General features: G+C 33.7%; 1 protein-coding gene across 3 annotated transcripts; it reads right to left on the bottom strand.

The window, feature by feature from the left end:
- Positions 1-1,138: 1,138 nt before the first annotated feature.
- CAH3 (Carbonic anhydrase 3) lies at positions 1,139-16,999 on the bottom strand. 3 transcript variants are annotated; one of them, XM_053747903.1, is made up of 8 exons: positions 16,772-16,999; positions 16,592-16,676; positions 13,746-13,819; positions 9,477-9,626; positions 5,101-5,242; positions 4,611-4,807; positions 3,321-3,460; positions 1,139-1,302 (listed from the first exon to the last, which is right to left on the bottom strand). In XM_053747903.1, exons 3-8 carry the CDS (start codon positions 13,813-13,815, stop codon positions 1,168-1,170), a joined length of 834 nt encoding a protein of 277 aa, XP_053603878.1. In that variant the 5' UTR covers positions 13,816-13,819; positions 16,592-16,676; positions 16,772-16,999; the 3' UTR covers positions 1,139-1,167. The 3 variants fall into 3 exon arrangements, with proteins under 3 accessions (XP_053603878.1, XP_053603877.1, XP_053603876.1); XM_053747902.1 differs by lacking the exon at positions 16,592-16,676; XM_053747901.2 differs by lacking the exons at positions 16,592-16,676; positions 16,772-16,999 and having other exon boundaries at positions 13,746-16,513.
- Between the last annotated feature and the right edge of the window lie 55 nt (positions 17,000-17,054).

Raw genomic sequence — 17,054 nt, 5'->3', positions numbered from 1 at the left:
CCATTTGTTGATTGCTGACACTACTATAATTTTAATCAACTCGCCTAAAGGCATCTGACGTTACTTTTACAATGATCTACCTCATCTTGTGGCGTGTAATCGCATACACACTAGTGAACTTAAATTGTCAACCGGTGTGCAGGTATCCGCACGATATTTCCTTCATCGGAAGCAAGTGCCGGTGATCAATGAGTTCTCATTCCAATTAAATAATTACTCATGTTTAGTAAAACTACTATTGGTATACAAACTCGTGTGTGTGATAAGAGTAGAATTCGAACCTAGGAAATTTCTATCACAGCAGAAAAAAATACTGAGCATTGATTATTATTAAATTTTCATGTAAACATTTTTCAATTTAGTGTATTCAATACAGAAATATTTGGTACTTTATTCATTGTTTTGTTATTATGAAAATTATAATATAAGTGTTTTATTGGAGTTCAATGACTATAAATTGTATAATTGTAATATTTAAATTAAATGAAAATATCTTCAAATCGTGTTCCGAAAAAGTTTGATGTCATCATGTAAATAAGTGTTATGTGAATATGTGTGATAAAATATTTTGCAAAAAAAAAATTAACGGGACTATTTTTGACCAATTAAAACCGAATTCCCTAAATGGTGGTTTAATTTTTTCTCTTTATAAATTTTTATTTTATATCAGAATAGTGTCAGCATACATCACTATTTCTAGATTGTATCGTGTGGCTTATTAATAACGTTGTCAATCCATTCAACTGCTGGATATTCTCCACTCCATCTCCCATTAGACTAGGTATTGCTTTTTGGAACCCAAGTAGTTCCAAAAAGCAATACCTAGTCTAACAATGCCAAATCTCTCAACATTGGTGTTTTGGTGAATAGATTACATGGGTTTAGAATAAAAATATATTTACACGTAAATATTAAATTAAAAAAAAAAGTTTGGCCATACAAAGAGGAAATGTCGCTTGCCTTGTGGGAACTTTACCGCACGACGACGGCGATTTAGTGTCATTTTTTTATTTAAATTAATTTAATATTTATTATTTTATTTTTACCTACCTTTAGTACTTAGATTTTACCTAAAAGTAAAAAAAAAAGAAAAAGAAACGACCATAAAACTATTAAGACAGGTGAAAATTAAACATAGTTTCGTAACCATAATTTATTGTAAATGGGTCATATCTTGGACTTAACCAGATTGGTTTGTTTGACGTAAATGACTGAGAGCCCAGGTGGGTGCCGCTGGGTGGGCCTGACATTTCTCTCGATTGGCTTGCTGTCCATCCCCTCCAATTGCCTTAGGAGTCCCAGCTGAGGGCAACACAGTTGGAGTTTAGTGAGCATAGAGTGAGCATTTGTTAATAGAGTGTCCGAAATTAAAATATTAGGAAACTTTAAGTCGACAACCGACGGTCTAGCGTATTTAAATGAAATAAAATTATACGCACTATCTCATAAATAGTGGCAGATTGAGCTACGTAAAACTGGGCACACGGTATCCATAAATAAAATTGCATATATTTTTGTAAGTATCCACTATTGATATATGGAATGGGATATTTAATGAGTGCCATATTTCTTCAAGATAAAATTTATTTTTTTAATGAAATATTCTTTTCTAATTTAGTCTGTTCTTTTAGTTTCTAGCATGAAAAAACCTTCAAATGCTAAACACAAAAAATGTCATAACAAAACGAAATATGTACATTTATAAAAAAATGTCGGTTTGTAAGAAAGCCGGCTTAAGTTTAGTTACATTGCAGATTAAGTTATAAAAATAAAGAGATAGACACATTTCGAACAATACAATCTCACGGTTCCGTGGAGCACTGTGAACTGCGCATTGGCGGCAAACAGTCATTTAGACATACGTATAAATTGATCATAAACGAAAGTCACTTTTAGTATGCTATACCAGTAAAAGCAAAGTAAAAAGAGTTCTTAACAAAAAATTATAATAGAGGCTTCAGTAGTGTACCAGTCAACTTTAACATGCGCAGAAATACGCAAATTACGCCATTCTGTCTAAACGTCAGCGTCAGTGGCGCGCGCAGTTCAAAGTCAACATCAAAGTTGACTGGAGCAACTCATGCTAAATGTGTGGTAAAACCTCAAATAATTGATTTAAGGGGAAATCCATCAGAATCTGATAGTAAAAATGACAGATAAACAATATTCTGTCAAGACACAGGTTTGTGTCAATTTGCCACTTAAGTAAGTTGCCACACCTACTCCTCATTTTCGAAATCGAAATACGAAAGTTAATTCGCCACCTTTTACTACATTAAATTTTGTGCTTGCACCGGATTCTAATCTAGCTCCAGATACACCACTTTTGATGGCAAATTGATTGTAATCATCATCATATCGAGTGTGTTATCGCTAACGCTGATGTCAGATTTTATTCTGTGGCCTAAAGGCATCTGACGTGACTTTCACGACTACTTACAGCCGTCTGGTAGCAGGTAGTCACATACACACTAGGGAACTAAACTGTCCACCAGTGTGCAGGTTTCCTCACGATGTTTTCCTTCACCAGAAGCAAGTGGTGGTGTATGAATACTGCTTGAGTACTGCTTGAATACTGCTTGAGTACTACATATACTACGTGATTCAGATTGGTATACAAACTCATATGACACGAGTAGGATACGAACCTGAGACCTTTCGATCCACAGGCGGGCATCTAAATCATTACACCACCACCGCTTCATTGATTGTAATGGCAAAACGAATAGTATGGGTTCATCATAAAAAAAATCTAAGTATCCCATTTTCAAACGCATGTAAGTACATTCTATAATATACAAGGTTATACTGACTCTGAAAGTGAGAACTATGTAACGGTTCCCATAAAATTTGTACAAGAAAATTAACTAACGAAATTTCTGTTGTGAGGAGCCTTGTAAAGGAAAATTTAAAATGGTACCTTTTTTGTACCTATTACTATTGAGTAAATCTCTGCAAAATCAAAGTAAATTTTGATGTTCAAATAGATTGAGTGAAGAAACATCGCGAGGAAACCTGATTTCGCGTTAATAAATTTCTCTGGATAACAATTCGTTCGACCCGCAATATTTTTCACCGTTCCAGTATCAAATTGTTTAACAGATACTTGAATCAAAACTGAATCAAATCAAAATTGTCGTTGTCAACACAACAAGTTTTGAAAAGAAACTTGTCCGTTGTAGGATCTCTCAACAGAATTTTTATGTTCGTGGGGCAACAAAATCTGTTAAGTCGTTTTTGAAATATTCATAATTTTGTAAAAATGTATTGTGTTCGCTAGGTCTAAGTTCGCGGCGAACAACTAGTTAATTAAAGTTCACCTGTTCACTGCCGATTTGCACTGGTTTCTCATAGATGATCCACGTGACACATTCCGTGTATGGCGGTGTTGTGAGGGAGCCTTTGTATGTGACGTAGTTACCCTCATACAGATCTGATCGGTTCATCCATGAAAGGGATTCTGGAAAAAAAAGTGGTATAATTAACTACACACACAAAATAATGGCATAGGTATTATAATTTTGTAGATTCAACTGTGGTTTTACAAGCGGCCGCCTGTCTGACATCAACCCTCCTTTAGAATGCTATTGTGCCTGTCAATTGTAATCCGTATGTCAGTGTGCTTCCGTTTTCGTTAATGATTATCAGTAAATATGTATAAATAAAGTCTTTATTTCAGGCTTTGCAATCCCTATAGTGTAACTTTAATTTAATATTTTATGTTAACATAGCCAGTAAGTTATCCTAAATACATTATTATATCGGACTTAAAACAATGAAGGTCTAGTTTAATAGAACATCAAAGGCGAATTAGAACTTGAGATAACAATAGCAAGTTCCACACGATTGAAGTTACATGCAAATTCTAATATTTAATATGATCTTGAGACGACCGTGAACTTTTATAACATTGAAATTAATATTTTAATCAAACCGATAATTAAAAGTTCTACACACGACAAGTGTCTGCGTTTAGATAAACCTTGAAACTATTTATCGAATAAGTTATGTATTAGGGTGGGTTGAATGTGCGCAGAAGAACGCTTAGTATGCCATTTTATGTAAATATCAGCGACGCCGGTTTAAATCAACGTCAAATTTGACGGTGCAACTCACCCTTAGTTAAATTATTTAGCTATGCGTTATCATTGAAATATCAAAACACAAAATTATCCAAGAATTAAACGTGGGCATCGTGGCTCTACGGCCTCGATCTCAGAATGAATGAACATTGCATAGTTTGTATGAAATATACAATTATAAATATATACTTTTATTTATCGTTGAAAAACCAGCAATATATGATGAAAAATTAAGATTTTATAAAAAAATATTTATTTTAAACTCTGCGAAAGCGGAACAGTCATGATTTTTATACAAACTTTCATCCCCTATTATAGTCATTTGATCATTATTTATACCATAGATAAAAGAAATATATATATAACAATTTATACTCATTCATAAATTTTGTGACGTTTTTGAATTTCTATAATTATTTCTCACAAAAATTAGGTAACCTACCTCTACATGCTGAGTGGTTTGTTCCTATACACGAGTAGTGTAGAACCTAAAATTATACATGGTATTTTTCCATTATTATGATGTACCTGAAGTGATCTGGGCGGAGTGATCTCTCTTCGATATAACTTCTAGACCTTCGACCAGCTTGTCGAAACTCGGGTTTGGTGCGTCCACTACCTCAAGAAGGAAGCCCACAACCGCTAAACCATCGGGGAAGCCGATTGCTGCCTCCATTGATTGGTACTTGCTATTGTAGTGGACGAAGTGACATTCTGCTGCGTATCTGTTAAGAAATAGCGAAATTTTAATCAAAATAAATACGAACAAATCACACTAATTCAATATCAGACAAAATTGCTTCGAATCGGGCTTGTCGCAAACACTATTTTATTGATTATTATTATAAATAATGTTCATTTACTCATTTTATATATAAACCTATATATTTAAAATACGTTTGACAATTGAAGAAAAGACTGCGGTGAAGACGGTTGATCCGTCGCTTCTTCTTTATCCAAAATTTAAATAAAGAATTTTAATTTTTTGTTTTATTTCTAGTATTCTTTGGTTACTCACCCGTGACCGTCAAGCACATGTTCGCAGCCCGTAAAATCATCGACGGACCAGTGGAAGTGCATCTGTTCGAAGATATAGTCTCCAAGGAGCGGCCCACCGTTCAGCTTGGGTCGGATAGCAGACGCGTCGAAGGTGAAGTATGCTGTAATGGTCAATTGATTGATCACAAAGTCGACAACGCGCGTGTGTTACACCTGGTGTTGCAGACGTGCATATTACGAGTAGGCGGCTATTTAAAAATATTTCTAAGTCCTTTTAATGATTTACTAGTTTGCGACTGGCACTAAAAAGGAGAAAAATTCTTTTTTTTTGTTATTATGCTCTTGTTTTAAAAAAAGAACATTATCCGTCAGGGTTTTTTACACTATCAAGCATGCAGCATGCTTGGTAGTATAAAAGAAGTTTGAAGTGGTGGTGGGGCTGTAGACATAGGTAACTTAAATGAACATAATGCGGTTGGATGGAGAGGAAGAGTGAGACATATGGATTTGGCAGATAAAAAAATGACGTGAAAGTGTTAAAGAAATCATTGATGAGATTGCAAGTAAAGTTAAAATGTGTCATTTGTAAATACCTAGATAAAAGGGTAAATAGTGTAAAAATAGCATCGGCTTGGGTAACTGTAAGGATTCACTGTAAAATAAATAAATGTATAAAACTAGTAATATTCACTATCGATTTGAATAAAATCTGACGACAGTGTTAACTAATACATACAGACATTACATTACTCGATAAGAAAGACAGGTTGATTACCCGTCTTTCTTATCGAGTAATGTATATCACAATGCGATATGGTTATCGTCTGCATCTCACTGAAGATTCGACAGTGAAAAATGAAGCGCAAACTCGCGCAGCCTTGTTATCAGCTTTTACATCGGTGTAAATAAATACAGGACACACAAGACGACTAAAACAATTAACAATGAAGCAATTAGCGCAAACGTTTAAAATTTGTTATAGTTATCTGTGAATCTCAAGTTAGCGTTAAAATGTCACTTATTTCCTTTCAGTTAAGTCCTTGTCAAGTTTCGTTGAAGTCTGCTTCGTTAAACAGATTACCCGCTATTTAGGTAAAATCTTAACAGACTTACGTCAACAATTTTCTTACCAAAACTGTGTACCTATAGACTAGGGTTTTCAATTGATTTTCTTTTCATATTCCAGAGGAGAGATTCAGAGGAGAGATTTTAACATATCTTTCTCCTTAGGACGGTAATGCTAAGACACCCGGGAATATTAGACTGTGATCTTAAGACCAACCGCCTGTCTGACGTCAACTCTTCTTGAGAATACTATTATTGACTATTAGCACCGAACCGAATGGTCCCAGATTCAAATCTTACTCATGCCACATGAGCGTGTAAACCAATCTGACTTATGTGTAGAGTTTTCACCGACCACCACTTCCGGTGAAGGTTCACATCGAAAGGAAACCTGCACTCAGAGTGATTATTAACTTGTGTGTGAATTGGAGAACGCAGTGGAAAACCACTTCATTAATGCCAAGAAAGTGTGTATGTTTAATTCCACGGAATAACCACGATCCTCAGTTATGAGGAATACGACTATGAAATTCGCCCGCAGCTTCGCCTGCGGCTTCGGCCGCATAAATTTTCCGGGATGAAATACCTTTCATACCCAATGTCCTTCTACATACTTCAAACTACATATATGCAAAATTTCAAGAAGATCGGTTGAGTGGATAAAGCGTGAAGAGGTAACAAATAAACTTACTTTCGAATTTATAATATTAGTTAGGATTGGGATTGACGCTATGAAATCATTTGAGTTCAAACCAAACAGATAAACAAATACCATTTTTTTAACTCCCGACATTATCTAATCAAATGAGAATGTTATCAGTAATATCAGTGATTTAAGCTTACATAACCGTTTTAAAAAATACCATTATCGGCGACTGCCATTATCAGAAAACACTTGCCATTGACTTTGAACATAATCGTGTTGACTTCCCGATTCTTTAGGAACACGTGGTCGTTATTACTTGATCGTATTTTATGAAGAAGTAACAATTGTTTTCCCACATTTTTCAGGCTTCCGTATTTCAAGTGTGAACTTTTTTGAGGAAGACTAACGCGATTATTTGTAATTGTATTATAGTTGAACATTTTTCTTTTCGAATATATAAATATATATATGGACAAAATCACATAAAATGAATTAGCCCCAAAGTAAGTTCGAAACTTGTGTTATGGAATACTAATTTCACGATATTCTATAAAATTTTACATATATAGATAAACATGCACGACCCAGGTCAATCTGAAAAAGATCATTTTCCATGTTGAGCTGACCGAGGATCGAACCCGGGACCTCCAGTGTAGAGCAGTCCGGCGTCCATTAAACCATGTGGTCGTCTCTAGAGTTTTCACAAAAACTAATATTCTTTATAGTTATAATGTATTTTGTATGAAGAAATTCTCATACTTAAAATATAATGTCAAAATAATAAGACACTATAAAAATAAATTAGGCTTGTAATATTCTATAGGTATTTAAATAGGAAATTGCAAAATTGTTTTACTACTGGCTTACTACCGGCGCATTTGCACCGGTTGCTAAGGTAGACGTAAAATGACTGACATCCGATATTACAGATTTTTTTCATTAGGCAAGTGCCTAATATAACTTCCATAGGCGTTGACTGTAAAAGCAAACGATACACAGCACTCTTTAATTTTGAACGAACACGCTGCATCTGCAAACTCATTTCGCGTGGTCTAACTACAAAATATCGGCATCAGTTATGAGGGCTTTAGTCCGTCAAAAATTCGACTAAAATGTCTAACCTCAATCCAAGACATTGAGGATGGGTTGGGAAATGGAATGGGATAAACGTAAAGTACATGACGGCGGTCAAAGTTGACTGGTGCAAATAAAATTAAGTAGGTAAACTTGATAGCGCCGAAATTGAGTAATAGAAGAGGTTAGGTCATAGATATGGGTATCTAAGATCATTATATCTTATACGAATAGTCATCAAAATAAAAAAATCATGTGTCCTTTTATATTTATTTATTGTTGTAGAAATTGAAGGGGTCAGATTTTTTCCCTATGACATGTGGCATGAGTTAACACTATCAAGCAGTACCCGATACACGAAGTGAAAATCGATAATGGTAATAAGTATGTATTATTGTCTTTATTTGACTCAAACTAAACGACTTTTCCAGTACAGCTGCTTATCTTGGACCGTTTCCGTTCGATCTGTCCTTAGGGCATCGCCTCATATCTTTCACTTCAACTTTGTACATCATAAAGATTTCCCTCGCGTTATTTACTTATTAAAGTAACATCAAATACAAATTCACAAGTGATTGATATTCTTCATAACAAAAGTATGTTTGGAGTTTCCTAAATATGCGGTTCTCAGAAATGTTTACGCGATCCCAACTTTTCTTGAAAGGTTGTAAATGGAATATTCCAACGACTGACCGCGCTCAATATGGTCCCGCAGACCAGAAAAAAATTATAAAAAGTTACAGACATCTGTGATCTCATAATTTCAACAGTTAATACAGCTAAAAAAAGAAAATTTAACGAACATTCTTTTCGAAGGAAAGCAAACAAATTAATTAATTTAGACCAATATGTATCAATACATAGCAATAATTAGTTCAGGATATTTATCTAATACAACGACGATTACGTACAATCAAGAGCACATTTATTGCAAACTAGCCGTTATTACAGCGTCATAAAGATTCATAAGATAATTTGCCAAGCGCTCGACTTTACAAATTTAGCTTGGAGATTTTGGGAGCCGGGTCAGACACGAAAGATTTTTTTAAATTCCACTTAATTACTTAGGGTTTCCAATTAATTTTGCAATGAATTGTCAGTTTCAGTTACTTTTGACCTTGCCTATAAAAAGTTCATTACAGGAATGTTTCCCAAAAGTTTCCTTGTGTGTACCAAAAATTTTTAACCGTACACTTGTAAATGTGTGGCAATCAAATTGTTAGAGGTATATTTATTTATTTGATTGGAAGATTATCGGCTAATGTAATAACCAAAATAGTAACTAATAGCCATTTAGGTACAAATATTTACTTATAGAAATATATTATATAAGAGAAGATTTGTTTATTATATTCATTTATTACACTTGCTTTTGCTCGCGGCTTCGCCCGCGTGATTTCCTACGTGAGCAGTTATTTTACCGGGATGTATGTCCTTCTCCTTACTTCAAGTATGCAAAATTTCAAGAAGATTCGTAGCGTAGGTGAGCTTGAAAAGGTAACAAACGAAACTATCTAAGGTACTATCACATTTAGAAGTTAGGATTAAGAGAAGCATTATAATTTATTCATTTACATCAATATTTATCTATTAATTAAAAACAAACTTACCTGTGGACCCTGTATTGACGAGAACTCCTTTGGACTCATTGTCCCAATACCCTTGGAACCTCAAGGGTTCCAGTGAGGTCCAAGTGGGACATCGCTGCAATGAAATCGCTATGGGAGACTGCGATGGCCTTAGTCTTGATATCTGTTCCGCTGTAAAAAAAATACAAAATGATATTTATCAGGCTATCTACATAGAAAATTCAGTGTATCCGACCACAAATAGCCTAGCAAATAGCCATAGTAGTACTAGCAATAGTAGTAGATTTTGACGTTTTCTACTATATCTATCTATCTTTCTCTATCTATCTTTCTTTTCCCCGCACCAGCGTTATATGCATGACAGACAAGTGTTACCAGATTAGTGAAGATTTCCATACAACTTCCCGGCTTAATCCGGCTAATCTCATACAAAGTGGTAGATGGCGCAAAAGATGATAGCGCTCTGTCTCGTTTCTTCTCGTGTATTTCTAACAGGTTCATTTCATTTATTTATTTATTTATCAACTAGCGGCCCGTCCCTGCTTCGCTCAGGTAAAAAATAATAATAAATTACACAATACACTTAAAATCTGCATCAAAATCCGTTGCGTAGTTTTAAAGATTTAAGCATACATAGGGATATACAGACAGAGAGAGCGACTTTGTTTTATACTATGTAGTGATGTATATAGTAAAAGTAACTTAAAATATAAATTACATTATAAAAATGAGTACAAGGGTGCTACTTATTTCAAATGAAATCTCTTCCAGTAGACCCGTGAGAGGATTCTCGTTCTTGTCTGATCGAAATGAAAGACTGGGTCACTGGTGGACCAGAGTGACTTTAAAATTTAGCTGGGCAATGATGCCATTCTTCTTTGTGGGGAAGGGTAAATTGTTTATTAATATAGCCAATAAAGCTCTTGAAACCTTACGCAGCACCGAATCCTTATGCAGCACGTACGTAGTATAAGAGTGTACAAATTTTTTTAACGTGTGCGTGCCCATTAGTAATGTATAACGCTAGTTATTCATTTTCATAATGGATGGGAAAGGCGCTGTCTCCACGAGAGAGAGAATCGCGGCTATTCTCTTCTTCGTGGAGACAGCGCCAAAGGAACCAGGTCTTTTTCGACTTTCGAGATATTCGTATACATAATACCATGATAAAGTGAAAATATTTTTACGCAACGAATACAGTTCTGAATTTTCATATTGATAATACTTATTTGAGAAAATAGAATGTAGAAACCGAATAGAATTTCGGTCAGATAATTTTACCGAGTAATTTTAGATATTTTGAAAGTTATTTTTTATTTCATAATAATCTTTATAAGCTTCATATTTGTATTGAAAATCTTTTTACTAATATTTTTCATGCACAACAGTATTATGGCTACTAAAGAAACTCCCTCTATATACAATTTTATATTTATATCATTCACTTAATCTAATAATGTTTTTTCTTTATATCTCTTTTTGCACATTTTTGTATGTGTTATAGACATAATAATATGTTTGTATCTGAATCCGAGATGGAAATAAATTAATAATCTGGGAAAAACCCAAATTTTATTGTTATCGAGATGCTGATATATTGTCTATAAATCGATATTTTTGCGAATATATGTAAGAAGAATACGTATTAGCATTCTATGAAGACTTAGATATAAAACTTTTTACAGGTAGGTTACCTGTAGATAGGTTAACTTGTACATAGTTCGACTTTCTTTTCAACATGCTGTAAGGTATATTTTATACCTATATATCTCACAACAAATAAGACGCAAAGCTATGGATTAAAGGGATAACATTATATAAAACTTTTATGAAAAATTTCTAAGCACTATTCTAAAGTATTCCAGTATTATCTAAAGCTTTACACAACAGTTTATCAAAACATCCAGGTGTGAATGAACTTCAATCTTCAACATCTGTTGCCGACTAAAGCTTGTTCGCAGCAAATTGACTGATGTTAATTTAACACTCATGTTTGGGTTGCCATAATAATTAATCTAACTTAGCTGGGTTGGCCGCTTATATGCATTTTTTCGTGTTTATTGATTCTTGATTCCTCTGTTGATCTTTATGAATAATATTGATAGTGTTAATAATACTTATAAAAAACTTCGAAAAGAACGAAGATTTCTATACTGCATGATTTTTATACTGTATATTAATATCCTGATTTTTATACTGCTTCTTAATCAAAAGGCAATCCTTTTGATTAAGAAGCAGTATAAAAATCAGGAAAAATCTGAAATCAATTCACAAGTTTGCTTTCAGAGATTTGTATTTGATTTTATGTTATAATTAAGTATAATTAACTCGACAAAGAAGATGAAGAAGAGATTGAATCATCCATCGCTAAATATATAAAAAAAATACTTATAGGTAATTAGAGCGAGAGGCTGTGATCAATAGAAGGAAAGAAGACCATGAGAGATACAAATACCTAGTGTAAATGAATACGGAACTACAGTATAATATTTCCTAATCACATTAGTTGAGTCTATTTGCCATTTAAATTGAGCGACGGAGGCGACCGCACATGCACACTATTTCTCTATTTACAAGCAACTGCAGACTGAATTACTAAATTATTATACGAGAGCGTTTACAATTAAAAAATATTAAGACCGTGTACTAAGCCCGCTTTGCTAATTTATTACGAAAAATGGTAAAAAACTTTAAATTTTTTAGTGAGACTACGAGAAAATTTTAATTGAAACACTTTTTTAAAGAGTAATCCTAGCGTTTCACTGCAGGCAAATTTGGTACGGTAATTAATATATTATTCAGTCTTCAAAAGTAGAATGCAATATGCAGTAGTTCATGTTTAATATTTCTGATAGTCATCAGCACATACGAGAAATCCATAACTGTACTTTTCTTTGATAGTTATTTAATTGGCTATTTTTAATATACCAACTAATAATTCTATATATAGCATATTTATTTATTTTCTTACAATTTATAGTCTTCTCTGTTCATGTTGTACGTTATTAGTTCTGACTGGCCTGCTACTGTATACACGTCCTCTTAACCTATCGCCGGTTGACTGTAAGAGGTCCTTATATGGGATAAGTCCGCCGTTGTACAATGTATCTTTCTTGTATTAATTTATATTAATGTGCTTATTTTCGTGCAATAAAGTTATTACAAACAAACAAACAATTCTATTCCGATATTTCGCTAAATTTCGTATTACTAAATTCTACCTGAATTATTTTTGACTTTACTAAATTCAGTTCTGAAAATACCTATGTATTTTATTATATTCGGATAAATGCGTAATTTATAACAATAATAATACGTAATATCTACAGACTATAAGTGCCGTGAATTTTTAAAGAAATAGGTAATAAAAAAGTTATCAAAATCGGACAAGAAATTAAATAGCCTCTTTGTAATCCTCGTTTTAGTGGTATTTAAATTTATGATTGGACTAGTCTGTTGTTCGCCGCGAACTTAAGACCACGCGAACACAATAAATTGTTGATGACTTTTTTGAAATATTCACAATTCACAAAATTGTGAATATTTCAAAAACGACTTCACCGATTTTGATGCCCCACGAACATAAAAATTCCATTGGCAGAACCTACCATGCCATGCCATGCCATGAAGAATACCACTTTGAAGAATAATTATTATGATTTCTGTAATTCTGTGGACGAAATACTGGCTGTAGTGTGTCTACAGAATCACAGAAAAAATTAAAAATAAATAATTAAAACCCGCATGTCAACAACCTTTGAGCTGATTACGTTATTTAAAACATTCTAAAATATAACAAATATTTCTATGAAGTAAAGAAGCGCTGCTATGAATGTACATATTAATGTCGTGTTTACCCTAAAATTCCCTCAGGCGTGCAAATATACAAAAGAATCCGTGCAGATGACTAAATATAAACTTAAAACCATCTAGAATGGTGACAGAAAAGATTTTCTCTGACAATTAAAATAAACTTAAACATATTGAAAATAGAAAAGCGAAAATGTTAGGACACTTGATACGACACTATGCCTTCTTTAGATACCTATATAGAAGTAAAGATAGAAGAGACCCAGGAAGAACAATACCTCTTGTTCTTCCTGGGTCCCTTCTTCTTCTTCGTTGCACAAGACAAATTAAAGAAAATGTGGGCGTCATGTCGTATTAAGAAGTGAAGGTATTAGCTATGGAGAGATAATAATGGAAGGGACTGCACCGACAAGAGCCCCTTAGATTACATGATGAAGAAGATGAATAAAAATCTAGACGATTAAAAAAAAAAAAACATACCGTCTGTAGCGGTCTTCTTAGGTTCGACTTCCACTGACCTCAGATTAAGCGTCACAATTTTTTTCTCCATTTGTCTATAAAAGTGAACAATTATTTTCGCAACACCAAATACGTCTATGTTAAAAATAAGCACGACCCGAAAACAAATGATTTGCCAGCGATTCAAATTAGATTAGATAGCAAATATTTTTATCTTGTTTTGACGATTGGTTTATAGACGAATTGTATCGACGTTTGTTTTATTAATTTGAAATGAATCGGCCAAGAGCGAGGCGGATTCATACATTTAAGGTTCCATATATCTATTTAGATATATGGAATCTTACTACTATATTATACTATATCCTATCTCAGGTATCCCGATAGAGAGATACAAATTACACATATAAATGTGAGTTCGAGACTTGTGTTATGAGAGTTTACTGTATGGAATTGTGGCTTGCGTTGCATGCAAGTCGATAAAATATCAACACGTGATGCATATGTCTGCCCTAAAAGGTGTAGAATAGAAAAGACTACTAGATATTGTAACGGGAAATAATTAAAATGAACTGTAGAATTTTACGGGTATAATACAGCAAAAGAAAAAGTAATATAATACGTTTGTTGCCGCTAAACCAAGGTGTAGCCGGAATTCTAGGTTTAGCCGTAACATAAAATATAAAAAATATATTTTACGATTACACATTTAAAATGAACGATTAAAGTTTCAAAATATTTTTGGTACGGAACCCTGGAAAAGGCAAAGAACCAAATCTTTACTTACTTGTATATAGTATTAATACTTGTTGATATGATAACATTAAGGTAGTTTTTTTTACTACCTGTTTTAATGTTCCACTCAAAAATAGTAAGTTCATGAATCAACTACTTCGTCATTCGTAAAATTTTATACCAAAAGTATCTGTAATATGACATCGACACTACGTCTTTAAAACCAGCACCTTATCAACTGCACTTTTACTGTCATAAGAGACAATTGAACATTGTACTCAATATATATAGTCATACTAGCGACCCGTCCCGGCTTCGCTCGGGTAAAAACATAATAAATTACACACCTAAACCTTCCTCAGGAACCTCACTATCAATTGGTGAAAACCCGGGAAGATGAAGTCGTTTTTGAGTTTATCGCGAACAGACAGACATAGACAGGCAGAGGACGGCGGCAGAGGACTATATTTCATAATAAGTAAGGATAAGGTTATACAATTTTTATCGGTTTTCCGAGGCGTTACCAGCGGGGCTCTTATCGTGAGCAACAGTTGCCGTGCTGGTCTGTCTGGTGACGTTGTATATCTTGGTTGATTGCACTATTTGATTAATTTTGACGACCTCGGTGGCGCAGTGGTTAAGTGCTTGCCTCTGAACCGAGATATCCCGGGTTCAATCCCCGGTCGGGTCATGATGGAAAATAATCTTTTTTGATTGGCTCGGGATGATCTTGGATGTTAATCTATATATATGTATGTTATAAAATATAGTATAGTTAGTATATAGTTGAGTTAGTATCCCATAACACAAGTCTCAAAATTACTTTGGGGCTAGCTCAATCTGTGTGATTGGTCCTAATATATTTATTTAGTCAAACAACCCATTTATGTAATTAAAGTAAATTATAATTTAAAACACCTTATTTTAATTTTATTTCTTCTTTTCCTATTACACATTGCGATTATATAAAATATCAAAGTTGTCTACGCGCATGCGCTGTGACGACGAGCTCGCGACTGCGCGATGTTTCTTTTTCTTTAAAAAACAAATGCTGTCATGGACGATTCTTGGCTGTTGGTATTTTAAATGTATTGCTCGTGATTTACCAGCCCTAAATAAATAATCTTTGTCAAATACCGAGTATAATTCTTTATAAATATATACTCAGACAAGATCCTACAAAAGTACCCACACCAACTGAGGGTGATTAATGAAAATCATTTTGTGTGTCACCTATATGCGACTTGCTGCAGCATACCATTATCATGCATTTTTTTATTTGTATTATATCGAGTATTTTAATTTCAAGGATTTGCATTTTATGTACTGAATCTGCAGCATTATCGATTTGACATTTTATTTATCTATCTCATGGAATTAGTAGGTGCTCCGTACAACGTATTTATTAAATCCATAGTACCTACTAACTCCATGATCTATCTATCTGTCTGTCTACTATCTTTTTCTCTTTAGTCAGTCAGATTTCTTATCTGTCAGAGTCCGTCTTACGTACTTGTTATTCTTCATCAGTGCTGAAGCTAATGGTTATAGTGATTTTTCTAAACCTATGCTCGAGTTTCACGATTCTCTAGCGACCTGTCTAAGCTACCGTAGATAAATACGTGATGCGGTATCTGAATACTGAATTGTTGCCCTTTCTTCAACCTAAATCTAACAATGATATCAAGAGTTCAACGTTCATCAATCAAAAAGTTTCTACGCAATCTACGTAGGTACAATCCATCACATCAGGTTTCGCTATATTTGACACATTCTTTAGGTAAGTGTGGTTACTATGTTGGATCAGCTGGTGCTAATGTCATAAATGAGTAAGTATGTCTGTTGTGTGGTCACGGCTAAACCGCTGGATGGGTTTTGATGAAATTTGGAACAGCTAAAGAGTGAGATAAAACATAATCTCTCTATCTCTAGAATTGTATGAAGTTTCGATGTACGTCGACACACGACATTGTCAAAACTTATGTAAAACACCGGTGCACCATCTTAATAATGCAGTGAAAAAAATTGGTTGTGTAGACATTTCTCAATTATTTTTAAATAAAAGTTTCATAGTAGTTCACATGCAAAAAACAAGAGACGAGATTATTAGGTACTGAAATTATCAGACCCACTGCTCCCTAAAACACAGGTTTATTATAAGCTTACAGGAGCTAAAATTTAATACAAACTTTTGTCACTTCTTATATGTACTTTTTTCTGGAAAATAAAGATTATTATTATTATTATTACTTTAATTAATCAAAATTCTTTCTTAGTTTCTGAACTAATAAATTTATATAAACTTATCTTACCAAACGTTATTTCCTTGTTTGAATCGCCTTATCTCCATATTTACTATTTCCATTATTATTAGAAATGGTGTATTTATCAAAATTCCATTGACAGTAATCTATCATATTTATCCGAGGTATTAACGTGTCTGCTATTGATATTGCTATGTATATGACGGAAATGTAGTTATCACAATATATAATATATTACGTGGTGGTCACATCGCATCGATATCATTACTGGCTATCGATAGTTTACAGTAGCCACATATATATGCCAGTGTAGAGTACAGTTTGACTATAG

This window comes from Plodia interpunctella, chromosome 7 (genome assembly GCF_027563975.2).
Source record: "Plodia interpunctella isolate USDA-ARS_2022_Savannah chromosome 7, ilPloInte3.2, whole genome shotgun sequence".
In the NCBI taxonomy this organism is placed as follows: domain Eukaryota; kingdom Metazoa; phylum Arthropoda; class Insecta; order Lepidoptera; family Pyralidae; genus Plodia; species Plodia interpunctella.
Note: the sequence above shows the minus strand (reverse complement) of the source record. Positions and strands in the feature narration are given on the sequence as shown.